Here is a 25,797-nt window from a genome sequence, read left to right as displayed (position 1 = left end):
TATATATACATCAGATGTTCTTGTATTAAACATCTGATCTTGAGCTACAGCATTATCAGGCCACAGAAATGTTGCCAATCATACAACATATTACTCTTCTTAAATTCTCTTATTAATGGCCCTGGTTGGACAAATATGTCGAAAATTAACCAAATCTTTAATATTTCTAGTTGTACTTGTTGGTATTTTCAATAATGTCATTGGGCTTTACCTTAGCTCCCTCTATACGTCTTAATGACTTGGAGCTTCGGCATAGGAAAGTCTTCGCTGGTACACCAGAACCTGATTTATTTGAAGGCGTTGAGACTTGTGTGAGCGTTCACTGCTTTATTAGCTCTAATGTGGGCCGCTAGGGTTGTGGTTTGCTTTTTTATGGGCTGGAGTCATAAAACCCCTTCCCTTTCTTGAGCTTGGTCCATTTTTGTTCTTGCTGGAACTCGGTGCCAGTATTGCCACTCCTCAACCTCTTTCTATTGAATATTACCTGTTTATAGACGCAGTGGCTGTTTTTTTAGAAGCTGCGGTGAGTCTTTAGTAACGTTGATGGAAGTGGCACGTAACCACATGGAGAGACATGGAAGCAAGGAAAATTAGGACCGACTGGGTTAACTCAAGTGTTAAAAGTGTATGCGGCAACTGTTTCGAATCTCTGCACGCACATTGGTTGCTCCGAAAGACGATTTTTGTGATTTTCTTCACGAATTTCTGGTGAATACTGGGCATTGTGCTGAATCAGAGCAGTCCCTCCCGCCTTTCTGACTAGCTCTTCAACGTTCCTCGCACGTACCCAGAGGTCTGTTCTCGTCTTATTTAAGCCTAATTACTCCTGAAATTGTTACAGCGCCGTAAGTAACGTGCTGATCAATCAGCCGTCAACCATAATTAGAGAATATAACCGCCGTGTGACATCAGAAGAGAATTAACACCAACTTAATGGTAACAAAACCCTGTTTCAATACTGCTGCTACCAAAGCCCGCCGTGGTACACTGTCCTGAGACAGTTCCATCCGTACGCGTCCAATCATCACAACCTGCTTCGCTTAGATTCTTATTAAGTGCCTGATATGATGAATCATTTTCTCGTCCTTCCGAATGTCTGCTTTGTAAGAAGTTTTCCCCGTCTTACATCTTAATTAATATACTTAAGCATTGTTGCCCCCCCCCACCACGTGTTGCGCATCCAAGCCTTCGTGATTTTACAACTCTCCCGCGTAAAGGTGACTTGTGTTCGGAATTTTACGCTGATTTAATTCCTACTTCCAGGTATTTTGTCTTGATTTTGATACTTAGATCTTTCTTTGTATGAAGGGTTTGCTAATGCAGGGAGAGACCCTGATGACTGCATGGTGTAGAAGTGGCTACTTAAATCACTTAAAATGTCTGATCATCGATTCTGCTGGTCGAAACCGGTCACAGGTGCTTTCTTGCGTGGATTGACCCAGACTTGGCGACGGCTTTGTGCATTCAGCCGGTTCGACAACCGCTACCAGGAATAGATGGTTTTGCCCCAAGGCAGTATGGGACAGAGTGGACTGGTAATTATTGAGTGCTTAGTTTATCTACTTTCCCTCAGAGCTGAACCCAGGTATCTGACGATAGAGACTCCATGATGGAGTGTCTTTTTTGAGAAGTTGAAACTTACTTAGGTGGCCAAGAAATTTCACACTTTTATGGAATCTGAAAGTACAATATGTACACAAAATCCCACCCTTGGGGCCTATATTGAACCCTTCACCTTCACTGTATTTCTGTAATCCGTCTTATCTACTCACAGTTAACCAATTTGGACTCTTCTCGTGAGGTTTGCTGAATATTTTATATGCACTTCTCATCTCTCCGTGCGTGCTACATGTCCATCACCCCCTGTTGTGCGAGGTACAAATTTCGAACCTCTTTATTATGCGGTTTTCTTGGTCCTGTATGGCATTCTGTGAGGGTTGGTCCCACGGCCAACCCCTAACTGGTGGAGTATTCTTTGTCGGACTTCCGCGAATGCTTGTTCATGTTTGTAGACACTTTCCTCGACAGTATTAAGTTACAGGAAATTTTATGAACCCGAATTACTGAGTGACCTAATCCCTAGACACGTCGTTTATGGAATTCTATGATACTGTACCTGGAGCGAATTACCGTCTTCACAAAGCCAGGCGAACCTAGTGAATTTATCGTCTAGTCTTGTGAAAATCTATTTAAGTTAGATTTTGGTTTCATGTAACGTATGATACATTGCACCGAAATGAGCCAAAATTGAGTACGTCCCTTCCGAGAATAAAGCCCAAATCACTGAGCTCGTCGGTTGTGATTATTCCCTCTTTTTATATTCGCTTGAAACTGAAAAGTCGGATAAATTCGAAAGCGTAATTATTCAGCTCTCGTCAGTGTTTCAAATGGGGAGCAGTTGGCTGCCTCGAAAGAAGTTAATCAGCAAAGCGGGGAACATCTTCATAAATATACTGGACTACGCCGCAGATTCCCGGACCGTGTTTTAGCTGTGGCATACTCCGTTATTTTCTTTGCAAACGCCCGTCGTAACTCCTATAAGGTCTAGTGGCAAATATTATATCCCACCCTCTTCAACAATCAATCACGCTTCATTTGTAAAAGGTTCGTATGATTCTAACTGTATGAGCCGGGATAGCTCAGTCAGTATAGTGACTAGCTACGGGCTGGACGACCGGGGTTCGATCCCCGACGGGGGCAGAGGATGTTTCCTCTAGCCTCTGCGGTCAGACCGGCTCTGGGGCCCACCCAGCCTCCTCTACAATGGGTACCGGGGTCCTTTCCCGGGGGTAAAGCCGGCCGGGGCGTGATGCTGACCACTCACCCCCATCTAGTGCCGGGGTCAAGGAAGAAGGAGCTATACCTCCACTCACCCCAAACGCCTACATGGCGTATAGTGGGACAAACTTTACTTTATGATTCTAACTGTAAACATTGGTTATCTCCTTAAACGGCATTAACCACTTAATCTTTGTGTTGGTGAAGAATTGTTTTCTTTGCGGTACGGACTGGATTATTAAATAATATTTATTGAACTTCGGCTTCAAAGGAATAATGGCTCGATACGTAACACGAAATATTTTATTTACATGTACACTGCAACAAATTTCGGATTATTCCTGACGAGTCAGAAATCTAGGTTCACAGAAGTTTCTTTAAACGAGGATTTAGTTACGTTTCCGGTTGTGTGTTTCTGTTACGATACTACTTCCAAATGTGTGAATCTCCGTGCCAAGAAAATACAGTAAAAAAGGAGGGGGTCTGAAAAGAAATAAATAAGAGAGAGTAGTTGTACAGAAGCTCGTTCACTTAGGCCATTACTGCATATCATCATTAATGTGATAACATCGCGTAGTCGTGCTAGCATGTTGTATATATGTCGGTATGGCTGTAAAACACGACGCTGGCGAGCCAGCGAGATATGGAGCATTAAAACTTATATGGTACGTAATGGATGTGCCATTACGTTTTATCGCTTTCCCTCATAAAATGGTGGCAATAAAAGAGCTTATTATAAGATTATACGAGAAATAACTTCATCGTAAATAAATACATAAAATATATTTTTTCGTTAATGTTATGGAGATGTAGATAATTCATATACGGGCTTATACACATAGTTGCTATGAACTCATTTATTTGGTCTCTTAAAATGTTAATTAAAAAGTCGTTACACGAACGGGATTTTTGATGTTTCCTGCGTGGTATAAAAGCGGAATATAATATCGTCAGGAAAATATTGTGTCTTTCAAGCTTGCGAGACTATTCAGTGTTGTCATGTATCTTTATTGCTTGCGGGTATAAGTACGATTTGTATCTTTATGGCAAATTAAAATTGTTTTGTATGAAGAAAAATGTATTGTACTTCGAGGAAATTTGCTAGAAATTTTAATGGATAGAAGGCCGTAACGTATGTTTTAGGACTTGTAAGAATTAATTTACGCCTGCTAGGCCATTGTTTTTTCCTGCTGTGTAGCGCGACCTGGGTGTTTGTCTGTGTACCATGTAAGCTGGTTTAATCTTGTATGATTTGAGGTTTTCACAGCGGTGAGTATGAAGATTTCTGTCTTCTGGTTTGTTGCGCTGTGTAGTCTGGTCGATGTTTACCAACGTTTCGGAGGTCATACTGCCTCCGTCATCAGGGCGATGACAGAAGTCTTTGTTAGAGTTTAAAGGAGACGCGAAAAGGAAGAAAATTTGATTCGAGTAGGCCTAACTGAAATTACTAACCCATTTACAGGTTGATATCTTCTGAAACGACGTTATATCGATTGTTTAGATTATATGGATTGCATTAAATGCGAAGACGGAATTAGTTTTAGTAGATGAGGATAAGAAATCGGTTTTTGGCTACTTAAAGTTATCAAACCGGCATTTATCTGGGAAAGTGACGAATAGCACGAAAAGTCAGACGAGATAGTCGTCAAGTCCGTTGAGATTAGAACGTTTCATGTCGTGATGCTGAGAGCAGAGTTGACTTAGCCGTTTAGGTTTCTGAGAAAACAGAGCTTCTTCTTAGGAACCGCATAATGGGGTGAAAATACTATACTTACCCACAGAATTGTTTATTTATTTTGTGGATTGGAATTGTCTAGCTTCGCAGATTTTAAGGATGAACGTTTTTGTAAAAATGTGCTCTCACCAGGCGGGAAACGAACATTTTTGTCACTATAATTCTCAGAAGTAAAGTGTGCAGTTACACGAGATGTAGTAGTCGGTGTTGTAAAGATTGGTCCTCGAGGTCAGGACATAGAAAGGCGGGTCTCGCTCTTATGATCCCTGTATCTGTGTTCTTGCTCTCGGCGTCTTCACTAACTAATAACGTTCTTCGCCGTTCCCTAATTAGAAGTCAGGAAAGCAAACAAGCATAGCAACCAGCGCAGTGCCATTACCATACCCCTCTCCTCCTCCTCTCTGTTTCAGTAGTTTCCCTGCCTGCCGGATTATTGCCTGTTAAGTCGATTATCCGGTTAATCTAGCTCGTGCCTCATTAAGGACAGAAATGTAGATAGCAAGATAGGACTCATTATGTCCCTCTCGGGAGTGGGGAAGGTACACACCGACTAGAAAGGAAGAGCGCAAATGCTGCAGAATATACTCCGTCCAGCATTAAGAAGAATACGAGGCTGAATTTGGAAGGTAATGGACGCGGACTATTTTTATAATGTATTATCCAAGCATTTAAAAAAAAGTCCGCCATCCTAGCCAAGAATCGCACAGTGTTCCAGATTTTCAGAGTCCTGGTCTGTAAATGCGACGGCAAAACCCCATCACGTACATGGCCGGTACACTGTGCTTCAAGGAATTATACAGTTGTACAGTTCGAATGCTTGTGTTGCCGTGGCTGTCGAATGTCCGTGCTCGTGAAACTTGTGACGACTTCTGTATCGTAGGTTCTTGATAGCACCAGTTCCGGCCGGCCTTGCACGTGTAATGAGACAAGGCTTAAAGATAATTGGTGCCCACATACATTCAGATTGCTTCAAGGGCAGTTACAGCATTGAAATAAGTCTATGTAGTCAGTAGCGTGCCTAGGATTTCATTTCAGAAGTCGTTATAAACGTCGGTAAAACCAACTCGTCATGGCTATATTATATTATAATTTCTTAACTATATATGGTCTGCAAAGATTCATAACTGCTATTTTACTCAAAATGCAGTGTGAAAGGAAACAGTTGCATGGAAGATTGTATCTGGACAACCCTTATGAGAGGTGCATTTCTTTCTGTCAGTAATTAATTAATTCATAACGTCCTTTCCCTCTTTCAGAATGAGATACAGAAAATAGGATTTGATGTTCTCACAGCTGAGTACGAAGATGGCTGTCTTCTGGGTTGCTTGCTGCCTCTATCATCAGGTGATTATAGAGGCAACAAGGACCTCTGAAACGTTGGTAAACTTCTACCAGACTACACAGTGCCACAACCCAGAAGATTGCCATCTTGGAGATAAAGAAATCTCGCTTAAATTGCTCGTGCTGGGTGAGCCCTCCGCTTTTATCTGGATTTAATAATAATATGAGCATGTACAACAGGCAGACGGAGATGGGTAGGAAATGAATGAGGTAGTGCGAGCTAGGAAGTCGCGGGATGCTGGGTGCGAGTGTCGGCGTATGCGCGGGTGCTATGTGAGGCTCGCAGACTGGTCTCCCGGTAGCCTGTCTTGCCGCACAGGCTCAGTGCGAGTGTGGCAGTTGTGCTGTGCCGTTGTGGGCAGAAGGTGTTGTCTGCACGTCCGGCGTGTGCCATGGATATAGCTCTTAGCACTGTCGCTTATTTCACATGCAGCGTAATAGAGTCGGGTGTCGCTACTGAATCACTGGGTGGATAAAGGTGAAGTGAAATCGGAGATACATGCCTTATTAATAAATGTACCATTGCTTGAACAGCCCACGTTCACAAAAATCAATACGTAACGTTTTTTTTCGCCCATCCGCTGGTGGCAGTGAATGCTCAAAGAACGAGACCTGGATTCCGCTACTGCAGTGTCCCCGTTACGAAATTTACAGCGATGCGTTGATCTGTGTTGTGTATTTTGTAGTGTCAAGTGGTGCATTGTGTGTTGTGTGCTGTGAAATTAATTGCTTTGATCAGGAATTTTCCATTGTTCCAGAAGAGTAGATTCTGGTGTGTTGAACCTGTAAGGTTAAATAAAGTTGCAATTCTGAGGCTGCAGGAGTTGTCTAAAAGTGGAGCTGGTGGTGGAGGGGTGGAAAAGGAGGTGAAGAAATCCGAGAAGAGAACTATATTAGTAAAAGCAATCATCACGACGGAGAATCAGGTAGATTTATCTGTATGTCTGTATCGCTTCGTACACAATTCTGGACATCCGCATACTTCCAAATTACTTGGAATAAATTGTTAGAAGCTCTGTCACCTGCCTTTCTGTATACAATATTTTCACTCTAGCATTAGAGTTTTGGTACAATTTCGTATCTCGCCTTTTTACCGAATTTAATCGAACAAATCTAATTTTCATTGTCGGGTAACGTGGGCTGACAGTTCCTAATTTTAGTTGCGTTTAATTTTGTGTGGATAGAAAACGTCTAGTCAAAGCTTTAGGCACAGATGAGTTATTTGTTTTACGCTGTATAACCAGTCTTGTTCAAACATTTTAAACTTGTATTTCGGCTTGGTTACCGGCTCTTCTGATTGAGAATTTTATTGTTTCTTCCAGTTTCTCCATATTCGTACCTAGTCATCATTGTCAACAATATACTAACCTTCGCAGTTTATATAACAGTGTTCCTAACAAAGAATCAACATGGTTACATACATATTGTGTTCCGGGCTGTTATGAGCTATTTGAAAATAATGATCATTTGTCGTAAACGTAAAACTGAATGACCATAACATCCCAAATTGGAATACATAAATACACGAAACAACCCTGTTTATGCGTTTGTCCAAACTTTTTGTATATTTGTGCGGATGGTGTTTAGGACACCCGCTTTTACGAACTTGGACCGGTTTAATTTGTTCTTTATTTTTTCAAGGAAGACGGATATGTTTACATAATCTGAAAAGAAAGGTGGTTTGACGTTTAGAACGTGTTTATTTATCATTGTACGTGCCCTGCAGCTGAAACGTGCTGTAATTCGCTTGCTATTTCACAACAGCCTTATCTGACATGTTGGCTATACATTGCAACGTGTAATTTGTGCACTTCGGGGTTTGTGTGATTGATAAAGCACGTCAAACGACAACTTTTATACCACACATTATAAGCACACTCGTACACATGTCCAGTAAGCAGTTTTGGCGTTAAAATTGTTTGAAAAGCTGCTACGTGGAAGATGAAACAGAATTGTACGTATAATATTAAAGTGGAACTTACGAATATTGATGTCGGTAATACTGACGGGATTGTGCTGTGCCGTAATCAGCGACTTTGTAGCTGTTCCCGAGTACTTAGGCGTTGCGTTAAAATGAGTGTTTGTTTACTGGTGTGTAAGACGAAGGATTTGATTTCCTTATTTAGCGTATAAAAAATCTGAGGAGTCATCGAACTAATTTGTACTTTATTAGGGAGATGTTTGTCACCAGTAGTTTCTTTCAGTGTAGTGAGCAGGTTAGGTAGGTTATTGAACTGCGTGCCATTCCAGAACTGTATTAAACAGAGGCTAGCGAAAAATCTGCCTCACCAGTGAAACGATAAGAGAAGGTTTTTCGTGGCCTTAGGTTTAGAGATTGCTAATCGTAGTGAAGTCTTCCGGGGCCATCCACCTTGTGCTTACAGAATCAGTTTCCGACAAAGCGTTGAATGAATCGACAATTATGCTGTCATTTCTTTCACTTAGGTACAAACAAAACTTGTCATTGTAGAATGAGATTTAATTGGTCGATTCTCGGCAGAGGTTGTGGGTCAACCCGGTCTCCTTCCATCAGTATGTACCCCGAGCGCTTTCCCGGAAGGATAAAGCTGTTGGAGTGTGAAGCTGGACCAATAATCTGCACTTCGTGCCCAGGATAAGAATCCGTTGAGATTTATTTCTACTCCGCTGCATGTGCTCCTTCATTTTGTGGTGTTTTAGACACGGGACAAGTTTCCGGATAACGTGATGTGCTGATTTATGATTAATACTGCGGTCGTAAGGTTTCTGACGACGGTGGGTTCCAATCTGTAAAAGCCGTGTTTTGATCTTTGTGGTCTATATTTCAGTAAAATTACGTTTCAGAAGCTGAATCTTCTTCCGTCTTCAGGTGGAAAGGGGCCGTTGGACTCCCTGGTTGAGCTAGGTCCAGGTCTGATTCTAGCCCAACTGGGGTTTCTGCCTTTCCCCTTTCTACCTGAAGACGGAAGAAGGTACAGCTTACGAAACGTTATGATTTTATTGAAATGTATATGACGGAAAAAGTCCGAAATATCACGTATACAGATAATGCCGGCAAATTTATTTTTCGTACGATACTTCCTATATCGATAATTGTCTGTATTTGAAAAGGTTCAGTGAATATTTTACAGCTGATACACAAACATATTCTTATAAAATTTAAAAATTTGAATATTTGTTACAGTGGAAGAAGGGAAGTTTATTAAGTTCAGGTAAATACGGTCGGTATTCATCAGTAAGTTGTGTTAAAATTTTACAGCAACTCGGTAAGCTGGAGGTTTTATTGTAATGCCACCGTGTTCCACACCAAAATGTCGAGAAATGTAAATTGTGAGGTAGTAGGTGGTTAGAATTGTGAATTTGTAGTAAGTGATTGAACCAGAATAGGCAATTCGCTCCATGGTATAAATTGTTTGACGATTGCATGCATGTGGCGGCTTCACGAACTGTTAATTTAGTTGCTGGGCGACGTAAACAGATATGCTGCACATACGACCAACGTTTCGGGAGTAATGGAGGCACTAAGCACCTTTGAAACATTGGTAATTTCCTACCAGACCACACGGCGCAACATCCCAGAAGACGACCGGAAATCTCACAAATACCAAGTCGCACTATTAAAAGAGGTCAGTAGCTGGACCTCTCGCATAAATTGTAGGTTCACGAAAGACACCGATGTTTTTAGCCCGTACATAACTCGGAGCTCGGAAGTACGGCACTGTAGCGTCATCCACCCCCTTTGTTTTCACCCCTCATGTATATGACGTCACCCACCGGTACAGTTTCATTGAGCGCGGGACGTATGAAACTGAGTTTGGAAATATGTACATAATTTGTGTGAAACATTTTTATGTGTTAAAATTGCAAACATGGTGACGGCGCGAAACTTTTGAGATTGTTTTCTGACAGCTTCCAGGTGATAAAAACACGTTCTAGTGAATGGTTATCTTATTATGCTTGGAAGTTCGGTGCACTTAGAAATGAATGTTTAAAGAGATCTGTCATTTGCGTCACAAGTCATCTTTTTAGAAGATTTTGTATTTAGGACGAATGGGTGTTTTCGCAAAGAAGACTCAGAATCTGACAGGCCACTTACTAGCTGGTGGTATTGAATGGTCGCTGTGACAACTGCGGTGAGACGTTAAGTGGTAGTTGGGTATCGTGTTAACACGAGTTGCAGGTGTAAGTCACCCATTTTAATCGAGACTTCTTAACCTGTCCGCCTCAATAATGCCTTCAAGATAAAGATAATCAGAAAGGAAATGGACTTTGAACAGAAACACTTCCACCCACATGCTAGTCTTAATGACATCAATGTTGACCTCGACATGCATTGATGTTCCGTACAGGCTTTGTGAAAGAATTTAGCCTATAGTCTGACCAGAACAAATAATATGACCACATGATAAAAAAAATGTTTCGCGTAGTCGACATATTTTTACCTCGCATTTTGTAAACAAATGAACTAGTAGTTGCGACTACATCGCAGCCGAATCTGACTGGAACTAGGCGCTTAGGCTGTTCAAGTATGTGAAGGTGAGATCTGAGGTTAGGGAGGGAATCAGCCTGTAGCATGCAAACTCTGCGGTTAGTTACAGACCTCCTTCGTTTCTTCAGTTACGTAATGGCATAAAATCCTTCCTACATACACAGCATTGATCTCGTTTCTTGAATTAGTGCATCGCATCAAATGTGACTCTTTGTCCGATTTACACCCGGAAAACATCCCCGGCTGGACTTACCGCATAAGGGAAAGATATCTTGCCCCTGCCGGAAGCCGAATTCAGGTTGTCCAGACTGTAACCTAGTTACCATTCTGAAATATCGAAGTATTAATATGTAATAGGTTTAATGAAATACCAAAATGCGGAGACACCATTAATTTAACAAGAAAGCAGCAGAATGTGACGACTGAACAGACCTGTTTGAATTTTGAATGTCTCGACACGCGTAAAATCACGGCACGCTGGTCGAGAGACATTATTTTGTGGAAAGACTCAGTATTAACCTGAGGCATTGACGTAATATGAGAAACCTGAAGATGATTTAGCACGAGTGGGGAAGTGTCTGGTAAGACACGTACTTTTGTGCAAGTACGTCGGTCACTTTAGCACTGGAGCCTGTTCATTAGGCAGACCCGCCGTTCGGTAATAGGGTTCCTGAGAATGAACAGGGTTCTCTCAGAACCCACATTAATCACAAGATACAAAGAAAACTGGATACCTTTGCAAATGGTGTTTGAATTCGCACACCTAAACCAGGCAGACATTAGTGTTCCGTTATAATCAGAAAAATTTAAACAACTATAAGACCCTGCAAGCACGAGCGGTTTTTCTGCCGCATTGATCGAACACACTGTTTCAATAGGAAGCGAGTGAACTTGCAGTAGTTTTACCGCTGCGGTTTTTCGAACGCAACATGCTTCATTTTCGATGCGGTGCTGTGGCAGCACAGCCCAACCTGTGTGTACGCGCACGAGCGGCGAAACAGCCGCACGGCGACCATTGTTTGCACGACCTTGGTGGCGATTGTCCGCGTCACGGATCTTGACAGCAAAGCTTATGACAGGCCGATAACTGAATAGGAGAAAAGGCCGGCACTGTACAGTCCTGCCATATCGGAGTACAGTCACAAAAACTGTGGATAGAAGTCTGTGTAGCTCTACGACCGAACTCGAGCCAACTTTTTTTTTAAAAAAAAACCTTTGGATACATACACAGGTCTTAATATAACTTGTGAAATTGGGCTTTTAACATTCTTTGACTCACAAGTGGAGGGAATCAAAATTTATTTCTACGCTTTGCCCTCGTTCTTAGCAAAAAGCGCACACGCCAACTGTCTCCACAAAATCCAAAGTTTTGTCTTCCCCCTTACCAAGTATTGTAAGTACACGATGAAGCTGAAAGGTTCCAGTCAGTATTAACCAAACCCTGAAGTCGGTGCTGAGATGATTTGAACGTCTTCCTCTAGAGCATAGGTTCCCAAAATTTTATACCTTGCGCCCCCCTTAAAACATTTCATAAATTTCACGCCTCCCTTCCAGAACAAGTGCAAGCAAACAGATTTGACATAAAATTTAGCTATGAGTATACAGCACTGTAAGCCAACTAAACTGCAATGGATGTTAAAAAAAGTTTTTCATACAAACAACACCCCCCTCCCCAGAAAACCACTCGCCTCCCCTCCAGGGGGGCGCCCCACACTTTGGGAACCTCTGCTCTAGAGTAAACGGTGTGATCTGTGACGAAAATTGTTTCGGTATGATTTGCGGTTTTCACGGCGGTGAGTACGCGGATGGTTGTCTTCTCTCCGGGCGATCGCCGTGATGATGCAGGCAGCAAGGACCTTTACCAGAATACACGGCCCAACAACCCAGAAGACGGCCATCATCAGTCTCACCGCCTTGAAAACTTCAGATCCTACACAGATGAAATAAGTTCTTTTAATCGAGTAACAGTAAGCGTTGAGATTTGGGGTTCTCACGGCGGTGATATGGGTTGTAACACCACGTGGCCTTGTAGGTGGGCACCAGCGCCTCTGAGGAACATTGTTCATCCATCTTCTGCTCTGAAGATGGAGGCAGTACTTCTCTGAGATGTTTTTACCCACCTACACGTTCACATTGCTTCACAACCCAGAAGACTATCAACAGCAATGATCAGTTTCTGAATTCATTCTTTCCCCCAGCGACTTCTCTTAAATGAATGGGTTTACCACTTGTCTTTTATGCCTCCTGCGTACTGGTTTTGAATCGTTTCGAAGAACTGTATATATCACAAACATATTCGTTTTGTGGCGAGAAACGAAACCGTTCTTTTAACAGAACGCGTTCTCACCATTCCGTTTATTAGCCGGAGACTTGAGGGCCCCCGCATGCTAGTTACCGCTGTCCCTTTTCGGAATACGGTGTGGTTTGTTGCTTATAGCCTTTCTTTGTTACTGTCACTTTATGAGTAATGATGCCAACCCAAGCGCATTCGTTTCTTTCATCTGTCTAATATACCCATTTTATGCCCCATTCTTCTGTAATCTAGGCTGTCTAAGTAAGAGAATGGACGTTTCTCGGGCAGCGCTTTGCGTATGCCACTTCACTAAGTGAGCCAATTTGCGGGCTACTTATTCCTCCCTTGTTCCTTCTCTCTATCACACTATTACTGTACACCCCCTCCCCTCCATCTCCTTTTGCGGTGACTCAGCACCTCGTAAAGACTCCCCTTGTATCCCCTAACATCCCTCTAGTGACTAGAGGCTTATGCACTACATCCAATTAATTGACAAGCGAAACAAAGGGAAGTAGCTGAAGAGGAATCTATGATGGGATGGCTCAACGATTTCCTTCCCAAATCCAGTAAGCATCGTGGTGATTTTCATGCGAATGAATTTGATGTCCCCAAAGTTTTACCTCGTCGCCGAAGATTCATGTAATCAGAGGTGGCTCGGGTTTTATTTTTCGGGTGGATCACCTCTGAAGAAAAAATTATAACAATTGCTAAATTGTAGTTCATTCGAACGTCGTCAGGTACAAATAACAGCGATTTCAGTATATGGGGAAACAAACGTTATGACAAAAGAATTTTTAAGTCGTTTTAACTAACGTAAATTCTAAGACGTTTTTAATTGTTACGACATTTTAAAAAAATTAAGTAGGAGTCTTGATGAAAAAATGAAGACTAGTGAAATACTTAATACAAATTTATGGAAATATGTTAAATGCTTATTTTCCTGGCTGGATGATAACCCCCCGTGTTCATGCCCCTTCTCTCAAGCGCTCTCTGCAAGGGCCCTTTCCTCGCCTCAACCCCCCCCCCCTCCCCAGTCAAACACCCTTCTATATCGGGGCATTTCTTCTTGGACTAATAGCGTTTTGGGACATAACAGATCTTTAATTATAATCATCTGTATTGACCCATATGTATAAGCTGTCAACCTGAACTATGATAATTTACTTTTTTTAGTGGGGCTCTGCCCAAAGTGACTTAATGGGTGAGCAGCCATTGTGTACTCTTCTACATCCTTGCATCTGAGGGAAAAACACAAGTTTTAAACTTTTCCTAATGCTGATAGTGTGATTCAATTAACAAAGTTGAAACGGGCAGTAGATTTAGCACGAATGGGGGAGAATGAGAACTTCGTACAAATTTGTGATTTATAAACATTTAGAGTTGAGAGCTCAGGGGAGATGTATGAGGAAGAAAATGTTTATTGGAGTAACTAAATGTGAAAGTGTAGATTGACAATGTTTCCGCGGAATGGTTCATCTTAGAGTTGTGAACGAAGTAGTCGGTTCCCAAATATTTGTTCAACAGTGATTTTTCGCTCCGATGATGGGGCAGCAAGCACCTCGAAAACGTCGATAAATTTTTACAAGACTACACGGCACAACGACCCAGAAGACGGTCATCATCTAACCTGTATCAGTTAGCTGAATTGGCTAAAATTGGTATTCACTTTTCGATTTCTCGCAGGACAGTTTATTAAGAAGACCTGACGACTTTCAAGAGACACTCGGTTCGATCTCTGGCTAGGGACTCTCTGTCTGTAGACATACAGGTTTCTCGTGATACTTTCAGGCTGATGATGATCTACAAGCTGCAGTAAGAAATTTGCTACTGCCTCCTCTCGAAAATTCTGGGGTTTTCTCAGTTCCTCATATTTGTACTTTATGCCGTGATTACGTAGTCGAAACACTGCAACAAACTGCTACTTCGCGTGGAATTGGTGCGAAAAACTTTTGAACCCGGAATTAATGGGCGACGTGCTTAAGCGGGACCGTTTTATAATGTATTAATATATATCTTATCGAAAACGTTGTTTTTTTTGACATGAAGCATATCCACACAACAAAACTAGTTATTGTTCTTTCTAGCGTAACGCGCTTGTAATATTTTTATCTATATTCCAACCGTTTCTGTGTGAGGACACGCCAAGTTACGTGTTGTTGTGAAATCGTGTGTTCGTGCGCGTATACCTACGTTTAATTTTTTCGTACTTCATTATACTTTTGCTCTAGGCCTATATATATTTGTAATGCATTTTACAGTTTATAAAATAAACAGCTTAAGGAAGATCATTCAATGCCAGGAGTGAGAAATAAAAACTGATCTTCTGTTAAAGTCGCAGTACTTACAGAGAAATGTTTTCAGGACAGCATTCAGCATGACGTCAGGAGTTCAAGGTCGAGTCAATTCTCTGCGCGGACGGACAGTAAGTGGCAGACGTGGTCACAGTCACTGTATAAAATGTGTGTGTAAATTTGTCATTATAAGTCATAATTTACGCGTGTTAGGTATTTCATGCTACATCGTAAACAGGCAATGTTTCGGAACGAGATGTGTAGCATTTGCGCATGAGACCGTGATAACAATAACCCGTGCTACACCATTCGTTCCGTCATTTTGAACGGTCGTTAAAACTCCTTCGCCTAGACCATCAGGGAACGGGACATATACATAAAATCCTCAGCAGTTTGAGACCATTTTATGTGAATGGTTGAACTTGACGGTTAAAAGGAAAGCAGTTTCATTCTCACCGAGAGATAAATGGTTGGTGTAGTGAGACGGGAGAATTTTGTGCTTCGTTGCATTTCGCAGACAATCTGCTAAGGATGCAATATTGCTTCATAAAGGCGAGATAAAACCTTCATGGTGTGCGTGTCTTTATGAGTACATGCGTATTGTATGTTCCTGAAACTTGGTATGTACTAAAGAACATTTTGAACAGCGTATGTTGATCGTACTGCTAGTGTCTGGTGCGGTCACTTAAGTCATATTGCTTTAGAAACAGTACATCGAAGCCCTCAGGTTGAGGTATGCACCGGCCATCAAGAAGGGGTCAACTTGCTGATCAACCATAGGGTCTACTTCCAGTATAAAACGAATTCAAATGAAAAGGTCAGGCCCTCATCTGCAATGGCCTAACTGAACTCTTTGAAGTGACCGGATGGCCGGGGTTCGCTTCGACGACCAGGCCGATTTTAAAACCGATGTAGCGTGGAGATGACCGTTCACCTTCATCTAGTAGTGGTAAGATTAATCGGTTTACGTGTAGGCCAGTGCCTTCATGGCTTGGGGAAGTTTCTCATTTTGTATGGACAGGCACTTGTAATCACTGTATTACTGTTTTCCCTTTGAAGGCAGCTCGTCCAAATAATGTTTAAAATTTCATAAAACTTCTTCATTACAAGTAACCATTGGTTATACTTCAAATCTAAAACTTCTTGACGATGGTGAAGAGTCAATTGAATAAAAATTTTCTTTGATATTATCCATCGTCTAGTAAATATAAAACGTAAAACGACGTTTCGGAGATGGGACTCTTATCTCCGTCTTCAGGTTCCTACACAGTTGGACCCACTAGATAGAGCTAATCCCTATCTCCAGACCAAGGATATAGGGATTAGCTCTATCTAGTGGGCCCAACTGTGTAGGAACCTGAAGACGGAGATAGAGTCCCATCTCCGAAACGTCGTTTTACGTTTTATATTTACTAGACGATGGATAATATCCAAGAAATTTTTATTCAATTGGTTATACTGCTGGGATTAAACTGTATAAACGTAATGTTGATCCAGAAGTATAATGTTGAATCAAATGAGAATGTTTCTTCTGCTTTGATGTGGTTGGGTATGCTCCGACGTCTTGTTTATATAATGTGATTTAACAACCACAATTCTGCTCTGTTGTGTTCATGGCGTTGCTGCTGATCTAAATGGATGTGGAGTAATAGGTCAGTTCTGTTAATTACTAGAAGAAGTTAATAAGTTATTAACCTACAGGACTCGAATCAGTACATAATCTCACATGTAATAGACGCTGAGTGAATGAACACTATACAATACGTCCATCTTCTCTAATAAACCAGCTTACTTTTGTTTGCTGTATTACTAGGAAGGAGCTGTACGTGTGAAAGGTAGCCCCTCCAAGCCTCTTCTTTGTTGTAACATAAATTAAGTAATGTTAGAATGTTGGCGTATTTTATGGCTCAGACCCATTCCCTAGCATCGAATGTACGTGGCAAAAATTTTCGCCCTGAAGAAGTCGATTTGCTGCCAGACGAATGAACAAAACATTCTCTATGGTAGTAGAACCCGAGGATTCCGTCATTAGACGTTTATTACAACCAGTTGCATGCATCTCACGGCCTCAGACCTTATTTCCACAACGAATATTGGTCTTCTCGTCTTCCAAGTAATAATCCGGTTAGGCTTCGCCATCAAAATTGCTTGAGCCTTCTTTAGTAGTTCTTATATTACCTGATGGCGCAGACATGATTAGACTCCGAAAGGTACTGAATTTTAGATGTTTTAATGTTTTATTTTTATTTATTTTTTACAATTGGTGTAATCTGAATAACAGAAAATGAAAAATGTCGAAATAAAATACCATTATACTAGGTTACCTACAACCCACAAAGTGGGATATTTAATACCGTACTAGTAAACTGTTTCAAAAGTACGTACTGCCTCCATCTTAAGATTCAAGAATAAACTAATTAACAGTCCTTTCCGAAAACCGTGATAACCCCTCTCAAATAAATTCCTTCCAATGTTTTTTTTCGGTTGGCTCTCAGTTAAAGACTTGATCACGTTTGAAAAGATAGATATTAAGATTATGCTGAGAAATTCCAAACATTACGAAACGAGCCCGGTATCTACCGATGCTTTAAATAATTATGTTACAGCCACTTTCTGCGTCATCTACCGTGGAATGAATCCTGCCATATCTTAACGCACAAATTTTAACCCAGGTGTGTTTACTTAAACACTGCGACATGAAGACTTATGGGGGAGTGGAGGTATAATCCCACACATTCTTGGGTGGAGGTGAGTGATAACTTCATGCCTCAGTCGCTTTACCTCCCGGGAAAGTGTTGGTATTATCTCCGGTACTACATTTTATTTACATCTACATCCGTTTGGGGTCGGAATTCGGTTGCCGTTTTCCTCATTGTGTGCAGAATATCTGATAGTCCGAGATGGAAAAGCAGTCGGTCCGTTGCCCAAAACCGTGACAATCTAGTTAGCTTTTGTTCACTTAGCTTGTTTGCGTGCGCATTTTCAGATGAGAGCACTTCCGTTACAGCACACGCCCGAGAACTGGATGGGGTAGGATTGCTAGAGAAGTGCATTTGATTAGGCCTGTCGTTGCTTATAAAATATTTTTATAACCTTTTGTAATGATTTTGGCCTGTTTTGACTCTCAGTGTTGCGTGTAAAACTGAAACCAACCTGTATTATCCTGTATGGTTGTGTTGTGCATTTAATTTAACAGTTAAATTTGCATCTATGCTACCAGGGCCTTGTTAAGGACATCAAGTGTGGGATATCTTTGCTGTAATTCACTTCATTTACATTGCCCTTCTCTTGTCATAGACACATATATTACGAAATTACCTTTACTCCTAGACCGGTCAAATGTCGGAGCAAATATGACGCCCGTAACTTAGGACCGGGGTATAATATTAAAACGAATCTTTGAGAGAAGTAAGCTGTGAAAGCGCCGATTGAATTCTCAGGATAAGAGTCGGTTAGCGGCTTTTGTAAACACGGCAACGAACCTTTGCTTTACAAAAATAAAGAGATATCTGGACCAGCTGAGTAACTATCAACGTTTCAAGAACGATCTTGCTATGTTCACCGGAAGTTTAAGCAGTAAACACTTTTTACTCTGAGATCTCCCCCTCCTATGATGTGATACTATGTCTTTGTGGAACTGGGCCGGTAACAGGCCCTTTCTTTATCCTCCAGGTGATACCTGAGTGAATATGGAGCAGCGGTGGAATGATATTGACAGGGGAAGACCGAAGGACTCGGAGAAAAACCTACCCCAGTGCCACTTTGTCCACATGGATTGCCCTGGTCGCGAACCTGCCTCTTTGTCAGAACTCTGAAATTCAACACGCTGGTGAGATGCGCTGGTAATACTTGGCACGTGGAATGTGAGGAACCATACTTTTAAAACGCGGGACATCGTGATGACGAGAAGGTGTCTAAAAATAAACACTCTGTGCCACCGAAAGAGAGCCGCTGTTAATGTTGACCGGACACATGAATTGGTCTGCCAAGATAAATACGCGGCGAAAAGACACGGCATTTGAAACAGCTAAATGATGTCATTGTGCATACATGAGGGGAATATCCTGGCAGAAATAGGCAAGCTGCTGGCACGTGGCCAGTGTAGACCGTTCGGGCCTGAAATACTTTTTTCATCCGCCAAACGATGGATTGTAGATTTGCTGGGGTCAACTCCGTGCGAGAAATTTCTCAAAACAAACCACACACTGATTCTCTAAACGTTTGTGGCCGTGGTTGATTCATAAAACGAATATTATGTTGGGCATTATCCGTTGACTTGAGTTATACTTTGTATGCTCGACGTTTCGGGGAGTTCGCTGTACTCTAAGATTTTTCGTATAACTTTCTTCCATTTATTTTTAGTGACTGCATTTGCGATAAAGCCCGGGATCTTTTGAATACTACACCCCGGTGGTCCAGTAGTTAGCTGATGTAATACATTTTAAAGGAACGGTGTGATGTGTGGGCTGGATTGAAGTGACTCACGGTAGCGATCGCTGGCGGACTCCTATGAACAGAGTAGTGTACTTTCAGGTTACATAAAAAACAAGAGAATGTCGTGATTGTCTGGAGGACTGTAAGCTTCTCACAAAGGGCTGTTGTACTCCATGAAGTAAGTGGGCTTCCGAATGTTTGTGACAACTTAGTGAACCGCCTGTATAACAGGCCTGATGTGAGATTATAGTCTTCTAGTCTAGTGCATCGTAGATGCCAAATAATACAATGCAAGCAAGAGAAGAATTAACATCATGCAGCTATGGCGCCGCTTGGAACACCCCGTTTGAAGAGGGGAGATGTATTGATTTCAGCTTGAAAGGCGAATCTTTTTCCTATTCTCCCATATTCCCTCATATTCTTCCAGCCCTCCTCTTATGTTACAGACTGCTGTTTCCACGTTTTTAGACACAATCTTCCTTTTATATATATCCTGTTATCACTCCCCTCGCTTTTAAACCCCGTCTTCCTTTTGTTAGCTCTCTCCTGTCCCTACGCTGGCCCATAACCGAGTTAGTTTCCTTGAAGAAGCAACAGTCTCCTTCGTTTACAATTATGCATTGCACTTTTCGAGGTAGGGAAAGGTGAAGCTGTGACCCAGTGATGTCTCTAAAATACGGGACAGTGTCCATGGTATTCAGTTACTGTTAAGCTAGATAATCTTAATTTGAAAGAAGACGAGAGTTCTTTTTTAACGAGATTTTAGGATCTGTTGGCTGTGAGTATGCAAGGTTGCAGTTTCTGGGTTGTTGCGCCGTGCGCATGCTGCCTCCGTTATCATGGCGATCGCCCTTATGATGGCGGCAACAAGGACCTCTGAAACGTCGATAAATTTCTACCATGTAAGATTTGAGGTTTTCACAGCGGTGAGTATGAAGATTTCTGTCTTCTGGGTTGTTTCGCTGTGTAGTCTGGTAGATGTTTACCAACGTTTCAGAGGTCATACTGCCTCCATCATCAGGGCGGTGAGTATGAAGATTTCTGTCTTCTGGGTTGTTGCGCTGTGTAGTCTGGTCGATGTTAACCAACGTTTCAGAGGTCATACTGCCTCCATCATCAGGGCGATGAGTATGAAGATTTATGTCTTCTGGGTTGTTGCGCTGTGTAGTCTGGTCGATGTTTACCAACGTTTCTGAGGTCATACTGCCTCCGTCATCAGGGCGATGAGTATGAAGATTTCTGTCTTCTGGGTTGTTGCGCTGTGTAGTCTGGTCGATGTTTACCAACGTTTCAGAGGTCATACTGCCTCCATCATCAGGGCGGTGAGTATGAAGATTTCTGTCTTCTTGGTTGTTGCGCTGTGTAGTCTGGTCGATGTTAACCAACGTTTCAGAGGTCATACTGCCTCCATCATCAGGGCGATGAGTATGAAGATTTCTGTCTTCTGGGTTGTTGCGCTGTGTAGTCTGGTCGATGTTTACCAACGTTTCAGAGGTCATACTGCCTCCATCATCAGGGCGGTGAGTATGAAGATTTCTGTCTTCTGGGTTGTTGCGCTGTGTAGTCTGGTCGATGTTAACCAACGTTTCAGAGGTCATACTGCCTCTATCATCAGGGCGATGAGTATGAAGATTTATGTCTTCTGGGTTGTTGCGCTGTGTAGTCTGGTCGATGTTTACCAACGTTTCTGAGGTCATACTGCCTCCGTCATCAGGGCGATGAGTATGAAGATTTCTGTCTTCTGGGTTGTTGCGCTGTGTAGTATGGTCGATGTTTACCAACGTTTCAGAGGTCATACTGCCTCCGTCATCAGGGCGGTGAGTATGATGGCGATTATCGCCCTGATGACGGAGGCAGTATGACCTCTGAAACGTTTGTAAACATCGACCAGACTACACAGCGCAACAACCCAGAAGACAGAAATCTTCAAATTCCTACCAGTTTTCAGAGCACAACAACCCAGAAGACAGCCATCTTAGGGATATTGCTTGGCTGCACGCAGAAGCCGGACAGTGTACATAAGCCTACACTAGGTCGACTAGTTTTTCTAAGCATAGCTTTTTCTTCATCGGAGGCTGATTTACAAACGTGGCTGTAGATGAAGATTCAGAGCAACAGGAACAGACGAAAACTATCAAATAAAGTGTGCATTTGTCGTACAGACGTCTACAACTGTAGCAGCTCTTTCCTAACCACCCGGCTGCGTTGCTATAGTAACAGGAGGTTAGAAAAAAACGTTACAGAATTGTCTGCAAGTTGCGATACCGTAACTAATGTGGCAGGTGAACTGCGCATCCAAATGAAGTTTCTCATGATTCGACTGTAGTAACGATATTGTAATGGCAACACTGGTTTTCGTGAAGCGTTACATAATTATCCCAAATATATTCATCCTTTTGATCCATCTCATTAAGTGCACAGAAATGTTAGCTACGACTCGCAATAAGTAACGTGTACAGAATTCGTTAGCTGGGACTTGTTATTATGAACTGTTACGTGACGTCTGGTATTTGTCATCCGCCCACTTACAAGGTAGGGATTTGGGGTATATTAAACGATTTCGTCATATGGATCCCTCCAATTCGACTTCGGACCTAGTGTTAGGCAAAAATTTTCGTGTTTGGGTTCTTTGAACGAATTTAAGAAATTAAAATTAAATTATTTGGTTATTCCGTCAAATCACAATGTATTTAAAATAAGATAATTAAAATAATTAAAATATAATGCTGTGTTCCATATCGAATAATCCATTTACAATTGGATCATTTACAACATGTTTCGGTTTTATTAAACCATCATCAGGTGTAAAATTATATTAAATTTAAAACTCAATTACAATTATTTACAATATTTCGTAGTGTAGTTTTTTGGAGGTCGTGTCCAGATATTTTCATATAATGGATCAACTTTATTGTTTGAAGTGATGCTTTTGATGTTTACATCGGTCTGTGAAGTAAATGATTCAAAGAAACATTAATGAATATGGATGAATATAGAAAACAATTAAATAAATAAATAAATAATATTAAAGGAAAGTAAAATAAACATACCAGAGATGAAATAGTAGACAACACAGTTGTGTCTGGAGGTGATCCAGAAGTATTACCGTATCCGATCAAGGTTTAATACTGAATGCGGTTGCTAGTGGGGAGTAGGTGAAAGGTGGTTGTCGGGGTTGGGGTCAAGGAACTGAAGGGCATTGATTTGACGGAATAACCAAATAATTTAATTTTAATTTAATAAATTACAATATGACGCAACTACACTATCTTACGAATTTAAGAATACTAGTGCATAATGTGGAGACTGTATTTGTTCTTCGGTTGGCATTGTTCGTCTTCAGGATCAGTTGATTTGAAACTCCTTTGTACTGGGAGGTCTACACCGAGAATTATATGATGAATTTCATTTATATACGTCCAACATAAGCCCAAATCGGTTCATCGGTGCATGAAATGTAAAGGCTTCGTGACATAAAATGTAGATGTGATTGTTGAAGACGTGTTGCTAACAGCATAGGATCTACAGTGTTTCAGACACACCCTCGTATTAGTGGGCGGAGAAAAACAAACTGACATTGTGTTGTGTAATATTTGTTTAATGTGTTCGTAACCTAAAATCTTGTGGAAATTAATTCCCCAAAACTTGCAAATTCGAAGGCGTTTTGGAGCATACATTTTTTTATACGAATAGCATCCAAGACCAGTTTTGTGCGGTGACCTGACTGTGTTATAGAAGGCAACTGGCGAAAGAAACTGTAAGAGATGGAAGTAAAAAAACTTACTGGCGTTACAACTACTTAAATTGTAATGTTTTGTGTCTGCTGGCCTGTGGTATCTTCATATGTAATGGGAATGGAACTTTAATTGGATAGTCTGCTTTGAATTGAACGTGTAACCACCACGATGCAATTGTTTTCAACTGTTACAGACACGACTGAAAAACATTTTTACTCTCATAACTTTAATAGTTTATCACTTATCTACATCATATCTAAAGTACTTCGAGCAGTCGCAAAGTTCATACGTTATGCTTTAACACTTGCCTGAAGTTGCGTGGGAGGTTACTAATATATTAAGTTCATAACCAAATTATGCTAACATGTTAACATAACACACTTTGAATTTGTCTTGGCAGCATGAATGGTGAGTTTACTGCCGACGTCATGTTTGTATTTTTCCCACAAATAAATATGTTTTATTCAACTAACGTGGACACGATCCCTTACTATCCGGTTGACGGGATAGTTATTGCTTAACCGACTCGGAGTCGGCCCCAGTGCTATATGGGAATTCATTGCCCACCAAAGCTACAAATACCAAGGTTTATCTTTATTAGCTTCGAAACTGGTAAAGTTCTATCAGTGCTGATAACAGTATTTTTATGCATGGCCAATTTAGTGTAGAAAACCAGTTTGAAGAATATGTGTGGTGTACCGCATTCAACGTTTGCATTTCTCGTTCCGAATTACGAAACGGCATGGATTGAATGAGTGGTTGATTCAGTCTTTTTTCATTTGTGGGTTATTTAAACTACACTTTTCCCCGGTACATGTAGCGTCCTATGACAGAATTATAATGAGTTTGTAAAGGATATGAACGGAACTGGCAGTAACGTACGTACGCTTACAGATAACTAAACCTCTTAAAATTAATCATTGTCAGGACTTTTCCCATCGTCTGTTCTTTAAAACCACGACGTTTCGGAGGCTGGTTCTGTCTCCGTCTTCGGGTGAGAGGTACCTACTCTGCTGGGTCCCTTAGATAGAGCTAGAGACCTGAAGACGGAGACAGAACCAGCCTCTGAGACGTCGTGGTTTTAAAGAAAACTACCGTCGTCAAGACCATTTTGAATTGAACTAAACGTCTGTACATACGAATTCGAATCTCCCGGTATGTAACAAAAGTTTTGCTGTGTAATTTCACGGAAGCCAGAGTAACGCGTAAGGGTTGGAGCGTGTTTACTCGATTACTGCTGTGCTAATGGTTAACATTTATGAGAACAATAACTCTAAGAGAGATGGGGGGGGGGGACACTGGTTGTCGTCGACGTGGTTCCCGCTGCAACACAATTGATTGCGCGTTCCCTTTATTATTATTACATGTTACTTGGGACTCGTTTTAATGAAACATGAACTGCGCGAGCCAGCGGCGACGCTTCGACTGGGAGCCGAGGGAGGTAATGAAAACTAATGAAGCAACCACAAAGGCGGACTTAGCAAAACCAACCAACTCGACCAGCTAACAAAAAGCAAGCATGTAGCTGGTGAGTTAGTTGTATTGGTTGGTTAGGTGCACGGCTTGCGTGTCACGATGATGTGGTAGTAATCCAATAACGGAGTGGCACGTCAACTGTGCCACTCCGTGTCAACGGCGACAATATTAACATACCCCCGCTCACTCCCCCAACCCGCCTCTGTTTCCATATCCCTTTCCATCTCTCTCAGCCACATGACAAACTGTAATAAAAGCCACACCATAAACCACTTATCGGTTATTCAGCTAGGAAAACATTCCATGTATGTAGAGACTTGTGTTTTTGGGTTGGGTGGGTTTAGGGTTGGTTGGGGTATGTATAATGAACGGTGAATCGATTCTAACCACACAGCAAACATGTATGTTATTGTTCTTGTTTCGGTTTTTAAAAGGATTTTATCGTTTTTAAGTCATAGTGGCTTCATTCGGTTGGGGAAACATTCCATCAATCATACGAGCATCAGGCTTCCGTATTCCGATCAGCACGGGAGAATATGGCAAACCCCTCGCTGGGGGTAAAGACTGTGTTTGTGGTAAATATTGTGAAAATAAATATGAATTTCGGAGGAGGGGATGATTGGCTGCATGGTCTTTGTTGTGTCCGAAGTAATTCGATTTTATTTTGCGTTCTTTATACAGAATAGCGAGGGGCGCATTTTAAAACTGTATACTCCGTTGGAGTACATCTTCCCGCTCTTATTGAGACGACTTTTTATTCGAAGGAATGCCAGAGAGATGTTTGTGTTTCCCTGATACGAGGATGAATGTGAATTGGACTGATACGGAATACAGGGAAATATGCCAATTTATTCTGAGTTTATTGTTTGGGGGGGGGGGGGGGCACAAAACGAGCACGCTCGAGGTTTTATGCAGGCATGATTAGTTTTTTCTTATGGCATATTAGTAAATAGGATAAAATGTTTACAATTCACAGGACCAAAAGTACGGGCTATGATTTAACTTGGGCGTTGTATTTGTCAGTAGGATTTTACAAAATACGCAGTGTTTGTCTGGAAAGGGACAGGAGTAGTTGGTCAGGAGTTGTGATTTTAGGTTTAAGTATTGATTTGTATGAATAATTGTCTCTCCACACGTCACGCTTTGTAATCGTAATTTCCACCTGCGTTGGTGAGGAAAGTACTTTTCAGCTGCCCTGGAAAGCGGTTACATTTTGAAAGCAGATACGAGGAAACTGAGTTTCT

At 41.6% G+C, this 25,797-nt stretch overlaps 1 protein-coding gene across 4 annotated transcripts in view; it reads left to right on the top strand.

Moving 5' to 3' along the window:
• LOC110831182 (uncharacterized) overlaps window positions 1–25,797 on the top strand; it is a 115,718-nt gene that overhangs the window by 57,874 nt on the left and 32,047 nt on the right. The window contains exon 1 of one of the 4 annotated variants that reach the window (XM_087349172.1): window positions 14,975–15,037. The exons of the other annotated variants lie outside the window; for them this stretch is intronic. Within the exon in view, the coding sequence (XP_087205298.1) occupies window positions 14,990–15,037 (48 nt within the window). The 5' untranslated portion in view covers window positions 14,975–14,989. Of the gene's footprint in view, window positions 1–14,974; window positions 15,038–25,797 lie in introns of those variants that run through there. 4 annotated transcript variants of the gene reach the window in all.

The sequence above is a fragment of the Zootermopsis nevadensis genome, unplaced genomic scaffold (genome assembly GCF_977971745.1).
Source record: "Zootermopsis nevadensis isolate Lab colony 2312 unplaced genomic scaffold, Znev_1.0 Znev_ptg000015l, whole genome shotgun sequence".
Classification (NCBI taxonomy): domain Eukaryota; kingdom Metazoa; phylum Arthropoda; class Insecta; order Blattodea; family Termopsidae; genus Zootermopsis; species Zootermopsis nevadensis.
The sequence above is the reverse complement of the archived record's forward strand: the minus strand, read 5'-3'. Positions and strand labels throughout refer to the sequence as shown.